General features: G+C 43.3%; 1 protein-coding gene across 4 annotated transcripts in view; it reads left to right on the forward strand.

The window, feature by feature from the left end:
* The window catches only part of RHOC (ras homolog family member C), a 34901-nt gene extending 19223 nt beyond the window's left edge, over positions 1-15678 (forward strand). For 2 of the 4 annotated variants that reach the window (XM_083745447.1, XM_083745448.1), the window contains exons 2-5: positions 9243-9400; positions 10097-10217; positions 11971-12101; positions 14838-15678. In XM_083745447.1, coding sequence (XP_083601573.1) covers positions 9245-9400; positions 10097-10217; positions 11971-12101; positions 14838-15011 — 582 coding nt within the window. In that variant the 5' untranslated portion in view covers positions 9243-9244 and the 3' untranslated portion in view covers positions 15012-15678. Of the gene's footprint in view, positions 1-3754; positions 3853-8048; positions 9022-9242; positions 9401-10096; positions 10218-11970; positions 12102-14837 lie in introns of those variants that run through there. The other 2 variants (XM_083745446.1, XM_083745449.1) reach the window with 2 other exon arrangements.
* Positions 15679-19838: the final 4160 nt, after the last annotated feature.

Here is a 19838-nt window from a genome sequence, read left to right on the forward strand (position 1 = left end):
GACGTTTCTGGACAGTCTTCAAACGTTCCTTCATGTGAGTAGCATGGAAAGGGAGTCCATGTGTAAAAAGGGTGAACCCATTGCCTCTTCCAAACATGCATGTGTTAGGTGTGGATTCCTGAGCTGAGATGTCCATACCTAATGTGCTGATGTCAGAGATGGGGTTGGGAGAAGCCACATTTGGGAGCAGGGCCAGCAGTACAGTCTTGCTGTTTATTTCTTCATGTGGAACCCCTTGCACACATGAAGCAAGCTAAATGCCATGCTTCACAGGGTTGTCTGTAACAGTTATTGAAATTTTGTATATGATGAAGTACTTTGCGTGCTGTAGAGTGCTATATAAAACACTAAGTGTTGATAATGTTATTCAGATCTACTGTTTAATGCTCCTTAAGTGTGTTGAAAACCAACATATTGTGTCTGCAGGATAGAAGGCAATGACAATTTAAGATATCAGCTTTGTGGAGTATCTTTATTATCTATCTTCAGTTATATATAACTGGGAATTCCTCTTTTGTAGATAAGGCCATCTCTTTATAAACAGAACCTAGGTAACAGAATCTCTAGGGGTGGAATTGTTCAAATTTGGCTTATCTCAAGGCTGGCTGGCATTTCACAATGCGTACAAGCGTACACAGTCAATTACAGTGTTGGAATCTGAGTTGGATTGTTTCCAGTTATCAACTTTGCAGCACTGAGTGAATGTGGCTTGGGCGCTCCTATATTAATCAATGTTCCCGAGTCCACTGCGATATGGGTGCCTTCTTCCATTTTTTAATAGATTCAACACAAAGTGAATAAAATCTTCTTTTTTTCTGAAGCATGATTGGTTAATTGCTGTATAATTTTTCTGCCTGCCTTTGGGGTGTATAAAACCATGAATCAATCATGAATGAATATTTATTTTCTTCCTGGTCATGGACTTGTGATCCCACTTATTTTTATTTTTATTTTGCTCTGATCCTTTCCCACCGGCATGTAGCCCTTGGAGAGGTGGGTAAGGGTGAATGTGACCCTTGCCCCCCCCAAAAAAAGTGTTAACGGTCTCTGGAGACACTATAGCAATCATATTCTGCAACATGATTATGTTGTCACTGATAGCATGAGGACAGTAGTCTTGACTAAAGAATGTGACAGTGTTCTCGAAGCAACCAGCATGAGTTTGACGAAACTGTGGGAGGCAGTGGAAGACAGGAGTGCCTGGCATGCTCTGGTCCATGGGGTCACGAAGAGTTGGACACGACTAAACAACTAAACAACAACAACAACGAATGTGATTAGGTTTGAAAACCCATCAGGAAGATGAGTTAAGATTTGCCCAGTTTTTCTTTGGTGAAGGTTCATGTCATTCCTGCACTTGCTAACCTTTTATTCCTTGATTTCCTCTTTCTCACTGTGTCATGCTCTTTTATTAGCCTCTAATTAGATGCATAAGGGGCGCAGGTGGCGCTGTGGGTTAAACCACAGAGCCTAGGACTTGCTGATCAGAAAGTCGGCGGTTTGAATCCCCACAACGGGGTGAGCTCTCGTTACTCGGTCCCAGCTCCTGCCAACCTAGCAGTTCAAAAGCACGTCAAAGTGCAAGTAGATAAATAGGTACCGTTCCGGCGGGAAGGTAAACGGCGTTTCTGTGTGCTGCTCTGGTTCGCCTGAAGCGGCTTAGTCATGCTGGTCACATGACCTGGAAGCTGTACGCTGGCTCCCTCGGCCAATAAAGCGAGATGAGCGCTGCAACCCCAGAGTCGGTCACAACTGGACCTAATGGTCAAGGGGTCTCTTTACCTTAATTAGATGCATATTGCACTGTAGAACCCATATGCAATTAACTACATTTCTTATAATCCATCTTTTGGCTGTGCCTTCTATTAGAGCAATCTGTCAGCAAGACAGATCTTTAGCTCTTCACCCAGTTTGTCTCTCCCTTCCCGCAACACCAGGTATGGGGCTAAGAATGTGAAGGAATATATAAGTTATCAGTAACAAAGACATTTGTCTTCAACCTCTGGCCAATGTTTTATACCAAATCACAGATATATGATTGCTGAAAACGTCAAAGAAACTTACATAGAGTTCATTCGAGATGACTCTTTGTTACCCCTTAAGCCACCCCATACTCCAGCTTGAACAGACTCATAAATTTCCAATCCTTGATTTATGTGCTTCCCTTCTGGTTCAGTCCCATAGCTGCTGTGAAGGAGTAGTCTTATGAGTGTGCCAGTCAAAGGCCCCAGTATCTTGGCTCCAAGTATTCTTATAAATGCTAACCTAAGGTTCCCAGACGTCCCCGGATTTACAAACCAGTCCCCATACAAAATCAATTGAAGTTGAAAATAATAATAATATATTTTTATTTATACCCCACCCTCCCCAGCCAAGACCGGGCTTAGGGTGACTAACAACCAATAAAAAAAAAACCAAGTTGATTAAAATACAATTTAAAAGATTAAGATACAACATTAAAACAATTAGGGAGCAATCTCTTCATAGGAGGAGAAAGGAAAAAGAAAGAGGGGGAGGGAATCAAACTGATTCTGAGCCAAAGGCCAGGTGGAACAACTCTGTCTTACAGGCCCTGCAGAAAGAGATCAGATCCCGCAGAGCCCTGGTCTCAAGAGACAGAGCGTTCCACCAGGCCGGAGCCAGTGCTGAGAAGGCCCTGGCTCTGGTTGAGGCTAATCTAACTTCCTTAGGGCCTGGGACCTCTAGAGTGTTGCTATATATGGACCTTAAGGTCCTCCGTGGGGCATACCTGGAGAGGTGGTCCCGTAGGTACGAGGGTCCTAGGCTTCATTGAAAGTGTCCCCGGATTCATTGAAAAAAATCTGGTAACCTTATGCTAACCAACAAAATGTTCAGACATGGTGGTTTCCCTTAGCAACCCAAGGGTGCTTCCCACATTCCATGTGTGCAAAAAATAAGCAGCGAGAGACCTACAAATACAATTTGCTTCATTTGCACTGTGGATCATGAGCTAAGAAAAAAGAGGCTAGCAAATCAATGCCACTATATCACTATTTGGGGGATTTGTTATTTACCTCTAGGGAGGCCTAGTTCTGTTCTGTATGTACCTTAAAGGAGGCGCCAGGAAGATAGCAGCTCATTTTAGCAGTCGTAAGTAATTAATAAAATTTATATGGCTGCCCATATACAGTGGTACCTCGGGTTACAGATGCTTCAGGTTACAGACTCTGCTAACCCAGAAATATTACCTCGGGTTAAGAACTTTGCTTCAGGATGAGAACAGAAATCGTGCTCTGGCGGCACGGCAGCAGCAGGAGGCCCCATTAGCTAAAGTGGTGCTTCAGGTTAAGAACAGTTTCAGGTTAAGAACGGACCTCTGGAACGAATTAAGTACTTAACCCGAGGTACCACTGTATATGGTTGGTTGGGTGGGTGGGTTGGATTGTAAAAAACTGGGGTCAAACAAAATGAAGGAAAGGAAGGAGATCTTTGTAATGTTTGCATGTGCACAAGTTGAGCATGGGTAGAAGCACAAAGCTCGAGCACTTCACCACCCCACTGCTCCCACACCAGATCTTGAAGGAGACTGCCAGCACCCTGTGTTTCTAGAATCCAGAATTCCTAACTGCAGGCTGTGCTTACTTAAACACACACTTCAAAGCCGCTAGATGACATCCTCTGTAGCTAAGGGGTGAGGAGAGAGACATGCCTCTTGCCTGCTTTCAATTATTGCCTAGTCATTCAGGACAGTGATTTAACAATGAGTTCCTATGGCAACATATCACCTACGTTTGCCAGAGCTGTCCAACCCCCCCACCCCAAGCCACAAAAGGTAACCTCACAGTGTTAAGATGTATTCTGTTTGGCGCTCTCCCGCTTACCCTCCAAAAGGCAAGTTAAAACATTTTTGTCATTGCATCTACATTAGGTGTTTGATATGTGTTTCACTGCTTATATATATATGGCACACTTTTTAAAATGAATATTTTAATAGATCAACTATTCTAAACATCTTACCCATTCCTATACAGTATCTCTAAAATTAATAGAATAAAAGAATTGTAGAGTTGTAAGGAACCCCAGGGGTCATCTAGTCCAACCCCTTGTAGGAAGCACAACTAAAGAATCCCTGGCACATGGCCATCCAACCTCTGCTTTCAAACCTCCAATAAATTGGATCACTGAAGATTCAGATTCAAGTCCCAAGGGTAGTCATAGATTCTCTGCTGTAGCCACGGCCATGTCCATAATTTTCCTTCGTATGTATTACAATGGACTACTGGTTTTTATGAGTTTTTAAGAAGGCTTTATGTTGTGTGCTCCAAACTGTGCTTTTATTATTTTTATTATTGTAAAGACCAGTGGTTGAGCAATAAAGTTGCTTGCATTTTTAAACCATAAAATGTAAATAACCCCCCTGAAAGGCCAGCTGAGGACGAATGAAATGAGGTTTATAAAACACTTTGCTCAATAAAAGTGTTGTATGGATGACAAATGTCAGACCCATCTATGGCATAATTTCTTGCAGTAGGCTGGATGGAAAGGACTGATATTCAATTCTCCACATTTAACTGGCAGTATCTTAAGAGCGATGATCCCATCTGTTTTATCCACTGACTGCAGGCTGAATGTGATGAATAAAATATTTAGCTCCTGTTGGCGTTGTCTCCGAGAACAAGCTGCTTATCAATATGGATATGCTCTGACTTTTTCAAGTCTTCCCTCTTTTAGCCAACCCTCACACTTGGAAGTCTCCTCCTTCCATTCAATGTTTATGGGTTCAAAGTAGTCAGGTGAAGTGTTGTGAACAGTACCTGCATCTGTTTCTCCCCATTGTACCTCAGACGACTTATTCATGTTTGTATAGTTGTCTACATGCTAATTCTCCCCACCACATACAGAAGCATGTATGTATGTATGTATGTATGTATGTATGTTTGTTTGTTTGTTTTAAAAAAGGACACAAGAGATTGTCCTAATTTGAATCACATCAGTTAAAGTAAAGCCTGTTATGCAAGAATTATGGCAAAATGCTGTTATTTAGAACAAACACATAAAGTTCTGGTCTTTCCTGAGATCTTAGCAGAGGGGGGGGTTGTGTGTTTTTTGCACCCTAGAACAACTTGTGTTGAATTGATTTGTCAAGGCAAAATAGTGTAAAGGCAGATATTAATATGCCACACTGTGAAAGCAACATTACAGATCTATCCAGTCATGATACAGTAGATAACATGAATCAGGGCCAAGGTACGAATAGGGTGTTGCATAATCTAGGAATATCCCTGCTTGGAGGTACTTTATTTGGGTTTATGATATATTTATGAAAATTTGTATACCACTTGATTGTAGGAAAGCCATCTTGTGGTGGAGAGTTCCATTGTCTAGTTCTGTGCTGTGTGCCTCTCTTTTCTTGTCTTGAATCTCTCACCACTGAGCTTCATTGGCTGGCCCCGGGTTCTAGTATTAGGAGAGAGGGGAGAACAAAATGTCTATTCTCTATGTGCTTTCTCCACACAATGCTTGCTTGGCTCACCCGACAGCTATGTCAGTGTTTCATCACTAGGTGAAGGTCTTTCTATTTTATCAGGCTCTTAAACCTTTTTAGCTTCAGTGTCGATTTTATGACTCGATATTATCACACATTTTAAAACTTTCAGAATTATGGTATTGCTGTGAGTTTTTGTTACGTTGCTTTTATCCTCTGGCTGCTGGTTTTATGTTCTTAGATTTTATGGTTATTGGTTTCGTTTTTATTTTTATATGCATTTGTTTTTCCTTTATTGGAAGCCATCCAGAAAACATTTTGTTGTTGGGGAAAATATAAATAGAGTTAGTAAACTTAAAACATGTATATAAATGTCAAGCGTATCCTCCTCTTGTCTTTCAAAAAAACAAAAAAACAAGACTACTAAAAAGCCTTAGACGTAACCTTTCTCACTCCCCAGGAATTAACTCTAGCCCCAGATCATCTCTTGTCCTTTTCTGATTCTATAGCACCCTTTTGAGATAAAGGACAACCAGAATTGTACACAATATTCCAAGTGTGGTGTCACCATAGATTTGTATAAAGGCATTCCATTCTGAAGGAAATCTGCCCTGAGTGCTCACTGGAAGGACAGATCGTGAAGCTGAGGCTCCGATACTTTGGCAACCTCATGAGAAGAGAAGACTCCCTGGAGAAGACCCTGATGTTGGGAAAGATGGAGGGCACAAGGAGAAGGGGACGACAGAGGACGAGATGGTTGGACAGTGTTCTTGAAGCTACAAACATGAGTTTGACCAAACTGCGGGAGGCAGTGAAAGACAGGAGTGCCTGGCGTGCTCTGGTCCATGGGGTCATGAAGAGTTGGACACGACTAAACAACTAAACAACAACAACATTACGGCTCTTCCTTGGATGCCTTCCCTATAAAGAGCAGTGTGCAACAGGGCTGTGTTCTTGCCCCAACACTCTTGGGCATATTCTTCTCCCTGTTACTCTCCTATGCCTTCAGCTTGACTGCAGATGGTGTGTACATCCATTCAAGGAGTGATGGGGGTCTGTTGAACCAGGCAATGTCTCCATTCCAAGACAAAATTGTGACAGGTTCCTACCCAAGAAATGTTGTTTGTAAATGACACACACAAAAAAACCTGGAGACAGTCAGGTTGTATATCCATAGCAGTGACCAGAGGAGGAGGAATGACTGCTGGGAGGAGCACAGAGAGAAGAAATACCATGGCACATCTGCATCAGCACAACTGGATGCCTTCATCTGCCCCAGCTGCAACAAAACATGTCTCTCCCATATCGGTCTACAGCCACAGCAGGCGCTGTAGCGCTCCAACAGTTTGACTCCACCCCTGAAGGCACACTCTTCCACTGTATCCTGAGACTGACAGATGCCAACCAACAATTACAGTAATAGTTTCATGACTGGGGAGCTGGAGAAATGTCTCAGATAGTTGAATACTATATTCAGGTTTAGTTTTATTTTTTAAACAACCTCGAATTGGGTGTGTTTCCCCCCTTCATGTGGGTTGATGCTTGTGCCTTTGTGTAAATCATTACCTCTAGACTGTATAGTCCTGCGTTAGGGCTTGTGACATCTATACATCAGGCAGGGTTTGTTCCAAATTAGCAAGTCTTGTGACAAGGCATTCACTCCTGACATATTCTGTGTCTGCTGGCTGAATCGAGGTATTAATTCTGAAGAATTGAGGACTCTAGAAAGTCTTAAATTCAGCCCTGTTAACACTCCATCCTCTGTCAGAATGCTAAACAGCACAGTCGTCTTAACCCCAGAGATTATCAAAGTTATATAGCTGCTGCCCCTGAGAAGTCTGGCAGCTGAGAAAGGAGTGCAATGCTGCACGTATTCTGGAGGTCTAGGTTTATGGCAAAATGTTCCAGATGCAACCTTGATAGTAAGCTTGGCTTCGGGCAGAGTAGGAGTAATGCTTATTGCTCACCTGCTGAACAAATGGATGAGGACTTCACCTTGCTTTTTGAAGCTGAATCTAATTAGTTAATCTATTTATGACACAAGTCTTGATTATACTTGGTACTTTTCCATGTGTTGTAGGAGTTTCTGTTGGGGTTTGTGTGTGTAATTGCCAGGGAAGTACACTGGCTTCTGTTGCAAGAGTATTTAATCCAGCAGACAAATCGAGCACTATAGTTCTTTGAATTTCAAATGCCGAGCCTCTAAAACATTCATATCCCAGGTGTTTTCGCCTTTTTTAACCTGATTTTTCATTACATGGCAGGTGTTCTGCTGCATCACTGATCTCCCTTCTGTTTACAGGTGCCTAATTTAGACACCTGTGTGATTTTCTTGGTTTGTAAGGCAAGAGTGCGGACAAAACTTTGTGCAGGACTTCCAGCCTTCAGAATGACTTCTGGCTATCCTTGTGCTCGGAGCCCACACCAGCTCTATCTTGGAGCATTGCTTATATATGCAGGGTGAAATGTTGCTAGAGGAGATCTGGCTGCAGCTTCCTGTGCTGTGAATGTGCTTACACACATCCCTTGGAATTCCCCATGGAATCCCTTTGTTGGCTCTGCTCCAAACAGCAAAGTTCTCCTCTCTACTCCCCTCACTCCCCAGCACAGTCCACCAGTGCCTTTAGCATAATACCCCAAAATCCATTAGGTGCAGATTTTGGGTTGAAACTACATATTAGAGCACCCCCTCCCCCAAAAAACCTCATGAATGAGGGCAGCTTCAAAAATTTGAAGCTGGGGAAGGGCTGGGCAGTAATATATAATATTCACAGTGTTTGTCCAGCAAAGGCAGTGATACATGTTATAAGTCATAAGGATAATTGTTTTTCCTTGCTTGCACAATATTGCCGTCTAAATATTTTGAAATTTTCAGCTGGACCTTTCTCGAGTATAAATGCTTATTCATGTTGAGTGTGGTTTCTGTTGCATCACTGTGCTCTCCAGGCGCACTTTATGGTTTCTAAAATAACTTCCGCTGGATTGAAACTCGCAGAAAGTCTGGTGTGCAGTGACATTTTTGTGGTTTTTGTAGCTAATCTATACATCTGTTCTGAAATGTAGCCCAGCCATGTTCTTGCAAGTGAAGTCAGTGAGACAGTCAAAGAAAAGCGTGGCTTTTTTTGAATTGTGAGGTGATCAGGAAAGTACTTGTGACATTTTAAAATGAACATCCTTATGCTGCATGGTAGCAGGAGGGATTTTCAGGCCACTCTGAAATATAAGGGTGCTATAGCGCCTGATTACTTGTTTGCTTTTTCATAATTCATTGTGATTGCAGGATTTCGTTTTTCTTGATAAAGAGTTGCCCTATATTTGGCACAGAATATTCCTTGCCTGCAAGGAGGAGTTATCAGCTATCCAGTTGCATAAGGGTGAGCAGGCTTGGGGTTTGTCCAATCTGCTTTGGGTTTTTATTAGAGCCTTAAGATTTACCCATCAGAGCTAAGTGCAAAAGACAATCAGTTAGAATTAAAGAACAAGGTGCCTCTGAGCTTATTCTAAGCTGAGGAATTTACCTCCAGTATTGGAACAGAATTGAGGCCGCCAACCCATCACATGAAAGTCCACTCCTGGTTAGTAGCTTATCTTTATTTTAGCAGCCTAATTTGGGCAGAAAAAGTTGTTTTGCTGTTGCTTATCATTAAAAAAATGGGGAGTCAGAAACGTTTGCCAATACCCTGCAAATCACCAAGAAATTTACTAGTAGATCCCAAACTACTTTTTGTCCATCCCTGTTGTAGGATTCCAGCGTCTTCGTGATCTGTGTTTCATATCTAGCCTTCTTTTTCTGCAGGCATGGCAGCGATTCGGAAAAAGCTGGTGATTGTTGGAGATGGTGCTTGCGGGAAGACCTGCCTGCTGATTGTGTTCAGTAAGGACCAATTCCCAGAGGTCTATGTGCCAACCGTCTTCGAAAACTACATTGCTGACATTGAAGTAGATGGGAAACAGGTAACTCTCTCTGCTAGCAGGTGCACCTTTGAGCGTACATATGCTTTTAACCCCAACGAAATATCACATCAGTTTCTGTTGCAGTTCATCCCTGAGTGCTGAACTTCATGCTGCTCCTTCTGACACCAATCCCTTTAAAATGTTCCTGCCCACCTCTGTCACCTGTTGCCAAAACCCTAATTTCATCCTATTCATCCCCACTCCCGCCTCAAGTTAGGTTTTCCCTTTGGGTCAAGCTGTGTACTGTCCATATCATAAATACTCAATAAAGGTTTACAGTAACTTCAGTAGAACTGTTCTAAAGTGCTATCAATGTCATGCTGTTATCTCTGTGAGTCTGCACATCTTGTAACTGACCGTCCCACGTTGGTTAGGAGGGATGTTGCTGTGAGCTGTGTTTAGACCTGGCCTCTCCTGACAGCTTCATGATCATCTGACACCGTTTGGTGGCACCCTTGAGGGTAGCGCTGCAGTCCTATAAAACACACTGGATAATGGCCATAATCAATTCCTGGGCTCAGGCAGTTTAATTAGGGTAGATGTTGTGCCAGGTTGCCTTTAAAGCTGCCTCTTAACCAAGATGTACTATGGGGAGAGAAAGAAAAAGGGGTCTGTGTTCCTGTTTGCTTTTATTTCTTATCCAGAGTGGTATTGCTGCTGCTGCTCACTGATATAAACTTCCTTCTGTCTCTCCAGGTGGAGCTGGCCCTTTGGGACACGGCTGGGCAGGAAGACTATGACAGGCTACGGCCCCTCTCTTATCCAGACACAGATGTTATCCTCATGTGCTTTTCCATTGATAGTCCAGACAGCTTAGGTAAGGCACCCTAGGCTTGAGGTAAGAGGCAGTGAGGACACAGGGCATGTGATACTGCCCATTTGCTGGCTCATGGTCACACCCACAGGATACAAGGGAACTCTGTGGGCGGGTGGGTTGGGAAAGCTGAAACACCTAATTTAGCTTTCAAAGTAGTGATTCTTCCAGTCCCTGCAGGATTCAGATAAGCAATGGCTATTTTGGGAAACATTGGTCACATTCACACCAGATATTTAAAGCACACTTTAAGGATCATAGCCTCCTGCAAATAATCATAGGAACTGTAGTTTATTAAGGGTGCTTAGAGTTGTTAGGAGGTTGCTTGCAGAGCTACATTTCCCAGCACCCTTAAACTACAGTTCCCAGGATTTTCCACAACTGTTGCAGTGGTCTAAGAATGTTAAGGGAAGTGCCATAGCTCAATGTAGAGCACATTTTTTTTAGTAGGTGACTGTAAGTCTAATTTCTGGTGTCTTCAATTAAAATGGTCAGTGGCAGTAGATGGAAAATACATTGCTGGAGAGCCAGCAGACATTGAGCAAGATCGGTGGTGGGGAACCCCTGGCCTGTCTCCCCACCCCACCCCCCATGAAAGACCTGGATTTGAGTTTGGATCTCTGTAGAACAAACAAGGAAGAACAGAGATTATACTGGCTGATTCATGTGTTAATAATTTTGTTGAAATTGTCACTGGTTTTATTTTATATTGTTTGAGGTACCCCACCTTGTTTGATCATGGACAAGTTAAAAATGAGATAAGTAGGTAATAAATAAAGGCCTACTGGTCTATACATGAAGCAGCTGCCTTGCCCTGTTACCTAGGGGCTTTTCAAACACGTTTGGCTGCTTGGAATATTTTTCTCACTTGAAAAAGGGGAAACCTTATTCCAGTAACCACTGCTTTCGAATGCACAATCAAGAATCAGGAGCACTATTTCTAACTATGAATTTATTCATAGGACTTTATGGACCGCAGTATTGTCACATTTTAACAGATAACACTTTGCCTCTAAAACTCCAGGTAATGGCACTTTCAAACAGCCTCTACACCTAGATATGTGTATGGATTTGGCAGATGATGCAGGATATAACCAGCAAGGCCCATGTTAGAGCAGTTCTGTGTTAAACAGCATCTTGTTGGCTGGAGGATGATGATAGGATCCTGCCTCTGCATTTGAGGGCAAACAGTTAACTGGGCCTTACACAACTACTAAACTGTGTTGACTCCTTGGGCATCTGCTAGCGCTGTAGACTTAATAATGATGACAGTATTTGTCATAGCTGGATTCTGCAGGGAAGTGTGCGCGCTGGGAGACGCTTTGAACTTTTCTGCACAGCTCCTTCTGTGTGGTGTTCTGTCTCTCTGAAACTGATCTTTGCTCACGTCTCCAGGGATTTTTTGCTGTGGCTCTGGGATTTGTGTGAAGAGAGCTTTCCCATATTCCCAGTCACTTTATTTCTTTCATTGGCATAGGGAGTTCAGTGTTCCCTTTCAGCTGCTACAGGGTGTGGTAGGGAGAGCAGGCTCTCAGCCATGCGCTGGCCAGGGCTCTGGAAATAGGACTCTCATTGTATCCAGTCTTGCTATTGGCAACGAACTGGATCTGGGGATGGCCTGTCTTGAAGAGGTCTCAAACAGCTTCCTTTTTAAGTGCCATGGGATTATTATACCTGTGAATCTGTCCTTCATTGGGAGGAGGGCTTTTATTTCATGGCCTGACCTGGTTCATGAGAATGTGATTGGCCTTTCTAGAAAACATCCCAGAGAAATGGACACCTGAAGTGAAACACTTCTGCCCTAATGTGCCCATCATCCTTGTGGGGAACAAGAAGGACTTGCGGAATGATGATCACACCCGCAGGGAACTGGCAAAGATGAAACAGGTAGGAGGAGCCTGTTGTATTTTTTTTTTTTTTTAAAAAAAAGCTTGTTGAGTTTTTGTAGCAAGAAATAATTCACCTGCTTTACATAATGTTGTGTAATGTTGTCATTGTGATGTTTCTGGGAAGGCTTTAGACCAGCAGCCACTGTTGCCACAGCTTGGAGAACTCTTCATACCAGAATTACTGATGGCTGCTGCTATGCAGTAAAGTGCTCTTGGGGAGAATCTATATCCCTCCTATCCTTTTCTAAACTGCACATCATCCAATACCCCTTAAAATGGGTGAGATAACTGAAGATTTCCGGATAAAACAAGTGTGTATTCTGAAACTCTGTAACTAGGGAGCCTTATTCCAAGCAGGATCACGTGAGAAATCTTCAAAAGTAAATAAAAAACTTAAAAGTGTGTAAAAAAAGAATTAGATAGTTAACACAATTAAATAGTATACATGGATCTGTGCTCTACTCCATACAATGTGTGATGCAATATGCATCTTATTTAAAATATTACACTGAAGTATTAGGTGAAACTTGTAAATGCTTTGGATTTTTCACACAATAAATTTAGGGAATCACTTTTCTTTCTGGGAGATCAGAATATTATTTCAAAACTAGAATGTACTTGAATTGTTATACTAACTTCACCCCCCCCCCCAAGTTTCCCATCTCATATTATAATGGTGATTAAGAGAACAAAATGTCTTGTGAATAATAATTTGCTCTTTAGTGGAGCACTCCTAGAAAGATGTTGGGTTGCTTTTAGGAGGTTGATGCAAGCGTCTTGATTCTGGAATATTATGTATGGATTTAGTTGAGTTTCTGCATTGCGGAGCGTTGGGACTAGATGACCCTCAGGGTACCTTCCAACTCTACAACTCTGATACTACCATCTTTCATTTCATGTTACCTTATTTCTTGATATTGCAGCCATATGCTCTAAATCTTTGGTCCACCTGGAAGATAGTGCCCTTCTCCAATGGTGCTCTTAATCAGTTCTGACATTCCTCATAATTCTTGGGAGGATATTCAGGGCTTTTACAAGAAAGTCCATGGGAAGTTGCGGCGACTTCCACTTTCCCCAACACAGTAACCATTGCAGAAGGGGAGGACTGGTGGTGAAGCTGCCTCTGAGCAGAGTCAGTAAGATCTCTTCCAGGCAGAGGTATTGGCAGTTAAAACTCACATAGCTCACTGCTATTGAGCGTTATCAAACATTCAGGCTGTACAGAGGTAGCTCAGGTTACAGACGCTTCAGGTTAGAGACCGCTAACTCAGAAATAGTACCTCAGGTTAAGAACTTTGCTTCAGGATGAGAACAGAAATTGTGTTCCGGCGGTGCTGCGGCAGCGTGAGGCCCCATTAGCTAAAGTGGTACCTCAGGTTAAGAACGGACCTCCAGAACGAATTAAGTACTTAACCCGAGGTACCACTGTAATGATAAAAGTCTCTCCTACTGACACTCGGTGTTCCTACTTTTGGAAGTGTTGGTCTACATGCAGGACATGTATTTAAAGCACCCCCCCAAAAAAAAAGAATAATGGGAATTGTAGGTTAAGGGTGCAGGGAAATGTAGTTTTGTAAGGGTGAACTATAGTCCCCCCAATTTCCTTTTTTTGGGGGGGGGGAGAGAATGGAATGTGCTTTAAACATTTGGTGTATATGCAGCCCAAAGGGGAAAGGGTGGGCTGGCATGTATAGAGTGTAAGATTCCTTGCTCTGTTGTTTTACCTGATGGTGAAACCATTGTGAACTAAACTTCAGAGTGGGTTCATGCTGGGAATTTTGAGCTGAAGGAATTAAAAACTAAACGAACACCAATCTTCCTAATTCTGAATTTGGCAATATCTTTGGTTAAGACCCAGAAGTGGATTAAAGGATTTTGGGGTGGGAGGGAAGAGGCAGTTTGTACTGTAACAAGAAGATGATGATGATGGGTCTGGAGTTAAAGTTGGACCTCATCTCTTTAAAGATTGAAAACTACTGCTTGGAAGCAGGGTTCCTGAAGCCCTATGAGATACAGAAGACCTACAGTGGAGTCAGAGCCTGGTTTGGGAGGGACTCCCTGATCTTTTCAGTAGGACCACAAGCCTAGCACCAGGGCAAGACAGAGACACCATAAAGGTAGATGGCAGAGATTGCAGAATAATGATGGGGCAGTGTCCTGCAGGGTGTAGCATGGACTAGTGGTCCAGAGGAGATCTGATCACTGCAGAAGCCCATAACAAATTTTGCTAAGACGTGTACATGTTCGCTGTCCTCTCTCCCTTGCATCCAGATGGCTTGGGGCAGATAGATGAACCACAAAGTTCTCAGGTACAAAGATTAAGCCCCATCTTACCCTGTATGACTCTAGGAAGGATGCTAAAATCTGCTTCAAGTGTTGTGTGAATGGGGGTCCACATATAGAAAGCGCCAATGGGGCCACAGCACTGCCCCTGCCCCAGAATTTGCACTGTCCAGCCCTCTGGCCTTCCAAACACTGAGTATATATCTGAGCATGGAAAAGGCTTTGCTGGCTCTTTCTATACGTGGACCGTCCTCTCCCCCCCCCCCCCATTTCATCTGAGAATGGCCTTTCAGTCTTGCCAAAATGGCCACCCATATTTCTGCGAGGAGCTGTGCTGCTTTTCTCGGCCAGGATAGGGTGTTACACCTGTGCTAACTCGAGTTCTTCCTTAAATGGAGCATTGCAGAGGTTTCATTAATTTGGATTAATATTTTTTCTTTGTCTTCGCAAGGAGCCAGTGAAACCAGAGGAAGGGAGAGACATGGCAAACAGGATCAATGCTTTTGGCTACCTTGAGTGCTCAGCCAAGACGAAGGACGGCGTGCGGGAAGTGTTTGAAATGGCAACTCGAGCCGCCTTGCAAGTCAGGAAGAACAAAAAGCGCAAAGGTTGCCCCCTCCTGTAAAAGGGGTGCATTGGCAGATGATGTGACTGTGCTGTCTGAAGTGTATCTTTCCCTTTCCATGCACCCCACAGATGGGGTCAAGGTGGAGAGGTGGAGCTATTAGCTCTATCTAGAATAAAAAATTTAACATGCTGGCTATGTCCTTCATCCCTCTGCGCAGTAAAACTTCCTGGGATACACAATATAGGCATCTACACGGTCTCTTCCTGTGCTGCATGTCCAGGCTGCCTTTTCCAGCTTTCTCAAGGGCCAGAGGTGTCTTTCTGAATCCTCCTTATAAACAATGTCCTTTTTGTATTGGGCAGGCAGTGTACTTGAACTAACTCTGTATTGTTCTTTGCTCCCATTTTATACTAATCCTACTCTTCAGTGCTTTGTACAGATTCACCAGTGCTTACCCTTTTGTCTTCCTGTTCTTACAAATTTCTGAATATTGCAGTCTGAGAATGTGGAGTCTGCCTCTGGTTTACAAATGAATGCACTGGCTTCTCTCCACAAATGTGCTAAAGCAAGCGGGGTAAGTCTTGCCAAAATGGCCTCCTGTATTCGCATTAAGGAGCTGCGCTCTGTAGTGGTCAGAAATAATCTTTGCTTCTCTTTGGAGCAGCAGTGCCTTGTGTTTTTGGCAATACTGTATTCTCACTTCATTAAATTAATTCAAACTTGAGCTCGACTCTTTTGTTGTGGATGCTATATGGCTGTCCATCTGCACACTGAACTGTATGAAGCTGTGTTAATTCTGCTGAGCATCACTAGGGCAGTCAACCTGTGTTGGAAGTTTCTCAGCTGCTTCATCGTATCTGTCTTGTTACCTTCTTCCTCACAATTCCATAAAGTGTAGCAACTCAGCTCCTTATCTTTGGGCAAATCTATTAATACAAGGGTTATTGGTGGGTTTTGGAATGCAGGTGGCACTGTGGGTTAAACCACAGAGCCTAGGACTTGCCAATCAGAAGGTCAGTGGTTCAAATCCTGCAACAGGGTGAGCTCCCGTTGTTCAGTCCCTGCTCCTGCTAACCTAGCAGTTCAAAAGCACGTCAAAGTGCAGGTAAATAGGTACCGCTCCGGCAGGACAGTAAACGGCATTTCCATGTGCTGCTCTGGTTTGCCAGAAGTGGCTTAGTCATGCAGGCCACATGACCCAGAAGCTGTATGCTGGCTCCCTCGGCCAATAAAGAGAGATGAGTGCCACAACCCCAGAGTCCGCCACAACTGGACCTAATGGTCAGGGGTCCCTTTACCTTTATTGGTGGGTATTAGGTCTTAGAATGATGAACTCCTTCGCTTCAGAGTCCAGATAGTTGGACTATTTTTTTAAAAAGTAGGTGGAAAGCTAGCAGAGCAGGGGGGAAGGTGTTCCATTTAAGCTCTTTTCCCAGTGCTGGGATAGGAGCAGTGTTAGAAACTGAGATATGAAAGCTCGGAGCTCAATGGCACCTTAAACAGAGGTTATAGGCGCAACAACAGAATGTCTAGGCATGCTTTTTTAGTAACAAGAACACAAAGCTGAAAGTGAATGAACTGTAGTTAAAATATTATGTTCATTTTTCACATGGTCTAGTCCTTCCCCTTCCCACCCCCCTAATATTCTTAAGAGGGTCTCTTCTCCAGTCTTTCATAAGAGTAGTGGGGAGGCAGAAAAAGGTCCTCCTTTCCTTCCATTCTGCAGTTTTAATCTGAAATCTTTGAGTCCAGAGCTCAGAAACTGCTCACACTAATTAAATTCCCTTTCACAAAATGTGCCTAGAGTTTCAAACACTGGATAGGAGAGTTTCAAACACTGGATAGGAGATTGCCCAGGACTCCCATGTGTACCACCTGCCATTGGGGGGGAAAGGGAGGCTACACTTTCTAAACATGTAAAGACTTTTTAAAAATTAAAAGCTAACAGTCCTGCGATCTGACACCATGGGCCAGCCTATTCTGATAGTGGCAGGCCGACAACTCTTTTATCACCTCACTACAGCTGCTTTGTTTCTCATGTTGACTGACCTTGTGCATTCCTTTCAGAGCTAGCGATTCTGTGGTTCACAGGTAAGAAGGGAGGAGCAAGGAGCAAATTGCAATAAGAATGAAGCATTGGTGGGAACATGGAAATGGGTTTTTTTTCCCCTAATGCAAAAGGTGAGAAAGTTGGCAGGGTTATCCTACTTTAACGGCTTTGTCCCCCTGGCCTCCTAACCCCTACTGCTAAATAAAACAGTGGCCAGCTTCTTTTTGCAGATAGAAAAAGCAGGCTCTGGGGAGATGTGGGAGAAACGATTGATTTTATACACATCAATCGGAACTCAAGTGCATTTTATACCTCTTGTCATGGAACAGGAACCCCCAAATTAGCAACCCTCAAATACTATTGAGCATGCAACTATTGAGCATGCAACTGTAGATGGTGCCATCTGTTGGATGAATTTTGCGTTGCTTGAGAACAGCAATGGCATTCTCTTAATTATTTTTTTTTAATCCCGATCAGAGAATTTATATAGAAGGCACTAGACTTTATATTTTTAAAATACGATTTTCCTAACTAATTGAAAACTCCTCATGGGTTCTCTTGCCGTAACACAATAGGCTTCCAAAATCCATTGCTGTGGAACAAGCAATGCATTACTGCCTTTTAAAATGCCTTGCCTATGTTTACAGAAGATAAACCAAGTTATCTGCCTCTATTAATGCAACAATATGTAATTTAAAAAGTAGAAAACAATCTATTGTAACTCTTCCTTGCTTTGCACACTGCTGTACTCCCAAGTGCTACAGATCACTTGTGTTGAATTTAATAGACTTGGAACTTGCCAAACATAGCTTCCCATAAACTTTTTTTTTTTTTTTTTTTTTTTTTTAGCTTGCAACATTCCTAGCAAGAGTGGTCTCAGCATCAGAGTCCCAACATCCACTTAGCCACAAAGCTCCTCTTTAGGCCAGTTGCTATCTCTCAGTCTAACCTGTCACACAGGTTTGCTGGGAGGATAAAATGGAAATAGAACCATGTGCCTTGCCTTGAGTTCCCTGAAGGAATGAGCTGGGTAGTCTATAAAGGTAAAGGACCCCTGGACGGTTAAGTCCAGTCAAAGGCGACTCTGGGGTTGTGGCGCTCATCTTGCTTTCAGGCAGAGGGAGCCGGCGTTTGTCCACAGACAGCTTTCCGGGTCATGTGGCCAGCATGACTAAACCACTTCTGGTGCAACGGGACACCATGATGGAAACCAGAGCGCACGGAAACACCGTTTACCTTCCCGCCACAGCGGTACCTATTTTTTTATTTGCACTGGCGTGCTTTCGAACTGCTAGGTTGGCAGGAGCTGGGACAGAGCAATGGGAGCTCACTCCATTGCGGGCATTCGAACCACTGACTTTCTGATCAGCAAGCCCAAGAGGCTCAGTGGTTTAGACCACAGCGAAACTAAGGCTGCAGCCCTAAACCTTTATCTCAGAGTAAGCTCCACTGAATTCAGTAAGCCTTACTTCTGAGCAGACCTTCTTAGAATTGCAGTTTCAGCCAGTTTGGCTGGCTTCTTTAGGCAAGGTGAGGCAGCAGGTACGACCATGTTCCTTGCATTTTGCTACAGTAAGATGGAGCTCTGCGAGCAGGATCCTCTCACTCTGGTGCATAGAGAAGGCTTGGAGAGGAAAATGTCATGGGTGGGAAGACGTGGACTTCCAGATGCATGTTGGAGTACCACTAGCAGCCCTGACCGTGCTACTGGTTTGTAATGGGTCACAGCTGTTCTGGATGTGAACTTGAGTCTTTTGTACTTTGAAATTACCAATTATGGCAGCAGTTCACGATCCAAGAAAAGGAACTGCATATGTGCCGCCAGCACCAACAGCAGTAAGACTACACTAGAATGAAAGAAAACAGCCACAACCTTTAGGGAATTCTTCCTCAAGAAGGACTTCTGAGAGTTACACAGAGCTGCACCACTTTGGTTATCCCCTAGCTGCAAATTCATTGTCAGTATTTATGGCCACAGTTGTGCCAGGAACTGCGGAGGAAACCAACGTTCTTACTCTTCTGTTTACTTCAGAGGCAGGCAAAGAGCCAAACATTGCTGCTCCAATCTGCGAACTGTACCAGCTGCTCCCTTAACATGGAGATCTCCAAAGGCTTTGTGAATAATAGTTGCTATTTGTACCATTCACAGCGTCATCTCCTCAGCAGGCAGAAATAAAAAATGACACAATGGCAATAAAGCAGAATCTTGCCCCAGGGGAGGAAGAATGTCACTTTAGCTGAGAAGTGTTTTGAGATTAGGTTATAATAATAATATAATATAATAATTTATTATTTGTACCCCGCCCATCTGGCTGGGTTTCCCCAGCCACTCTGGGCGGCTTCCAACAGAGATAAAAAATACACTAGGTTTTATTTATCCATGGGGTGAGAAAGAAAAAAGCATGTTTCCCAACTCCTGAAAGACTCCTGCAAGAAAAGGACCTCTGTTTGTCTAAAGTAAACTATAGCATAACATCCTTCTACAATACATGTTGCTGCAGGAAACTTATTTCTCCAAGGGGTTAAGTTTTATTTCCCTTTCAATACTCAAACATGGGGTAATCCAATACCTTAGTTGCTGGAGATTCCAGATTCCAGCAGGCTGCATCAGAGGCAGAAGTTAGAAAAAGAGCATAACACAGGTGCAGGCTAAACTGAATTCCTTGCATACATTGTTGTGACTCTGATCCAGACAGAGCCACAACAAGTTTTTTGACAGCAGGGGCAGTCCCAAGAACGTGCTAAAAAGGCATGTATTTTGAAACTTAGAATAATGTGTACTTGACCTACTCTCCTTCTCCTCTGTTCTCTCTTTTTTCTAACAGTACTACAAC

The sequence above is a fragment of the Podarcis gaigeae genome (genome assembly GCF_964106915.1).
Source record: "Podarcis gaigeae genome assembly, chromosome: 6".
NCBI lineage: Eukaryota > Metazoa > Chordata > Lepidosauria > Squamata > Lacertidae > Podarcis > Podarcis gaigeae.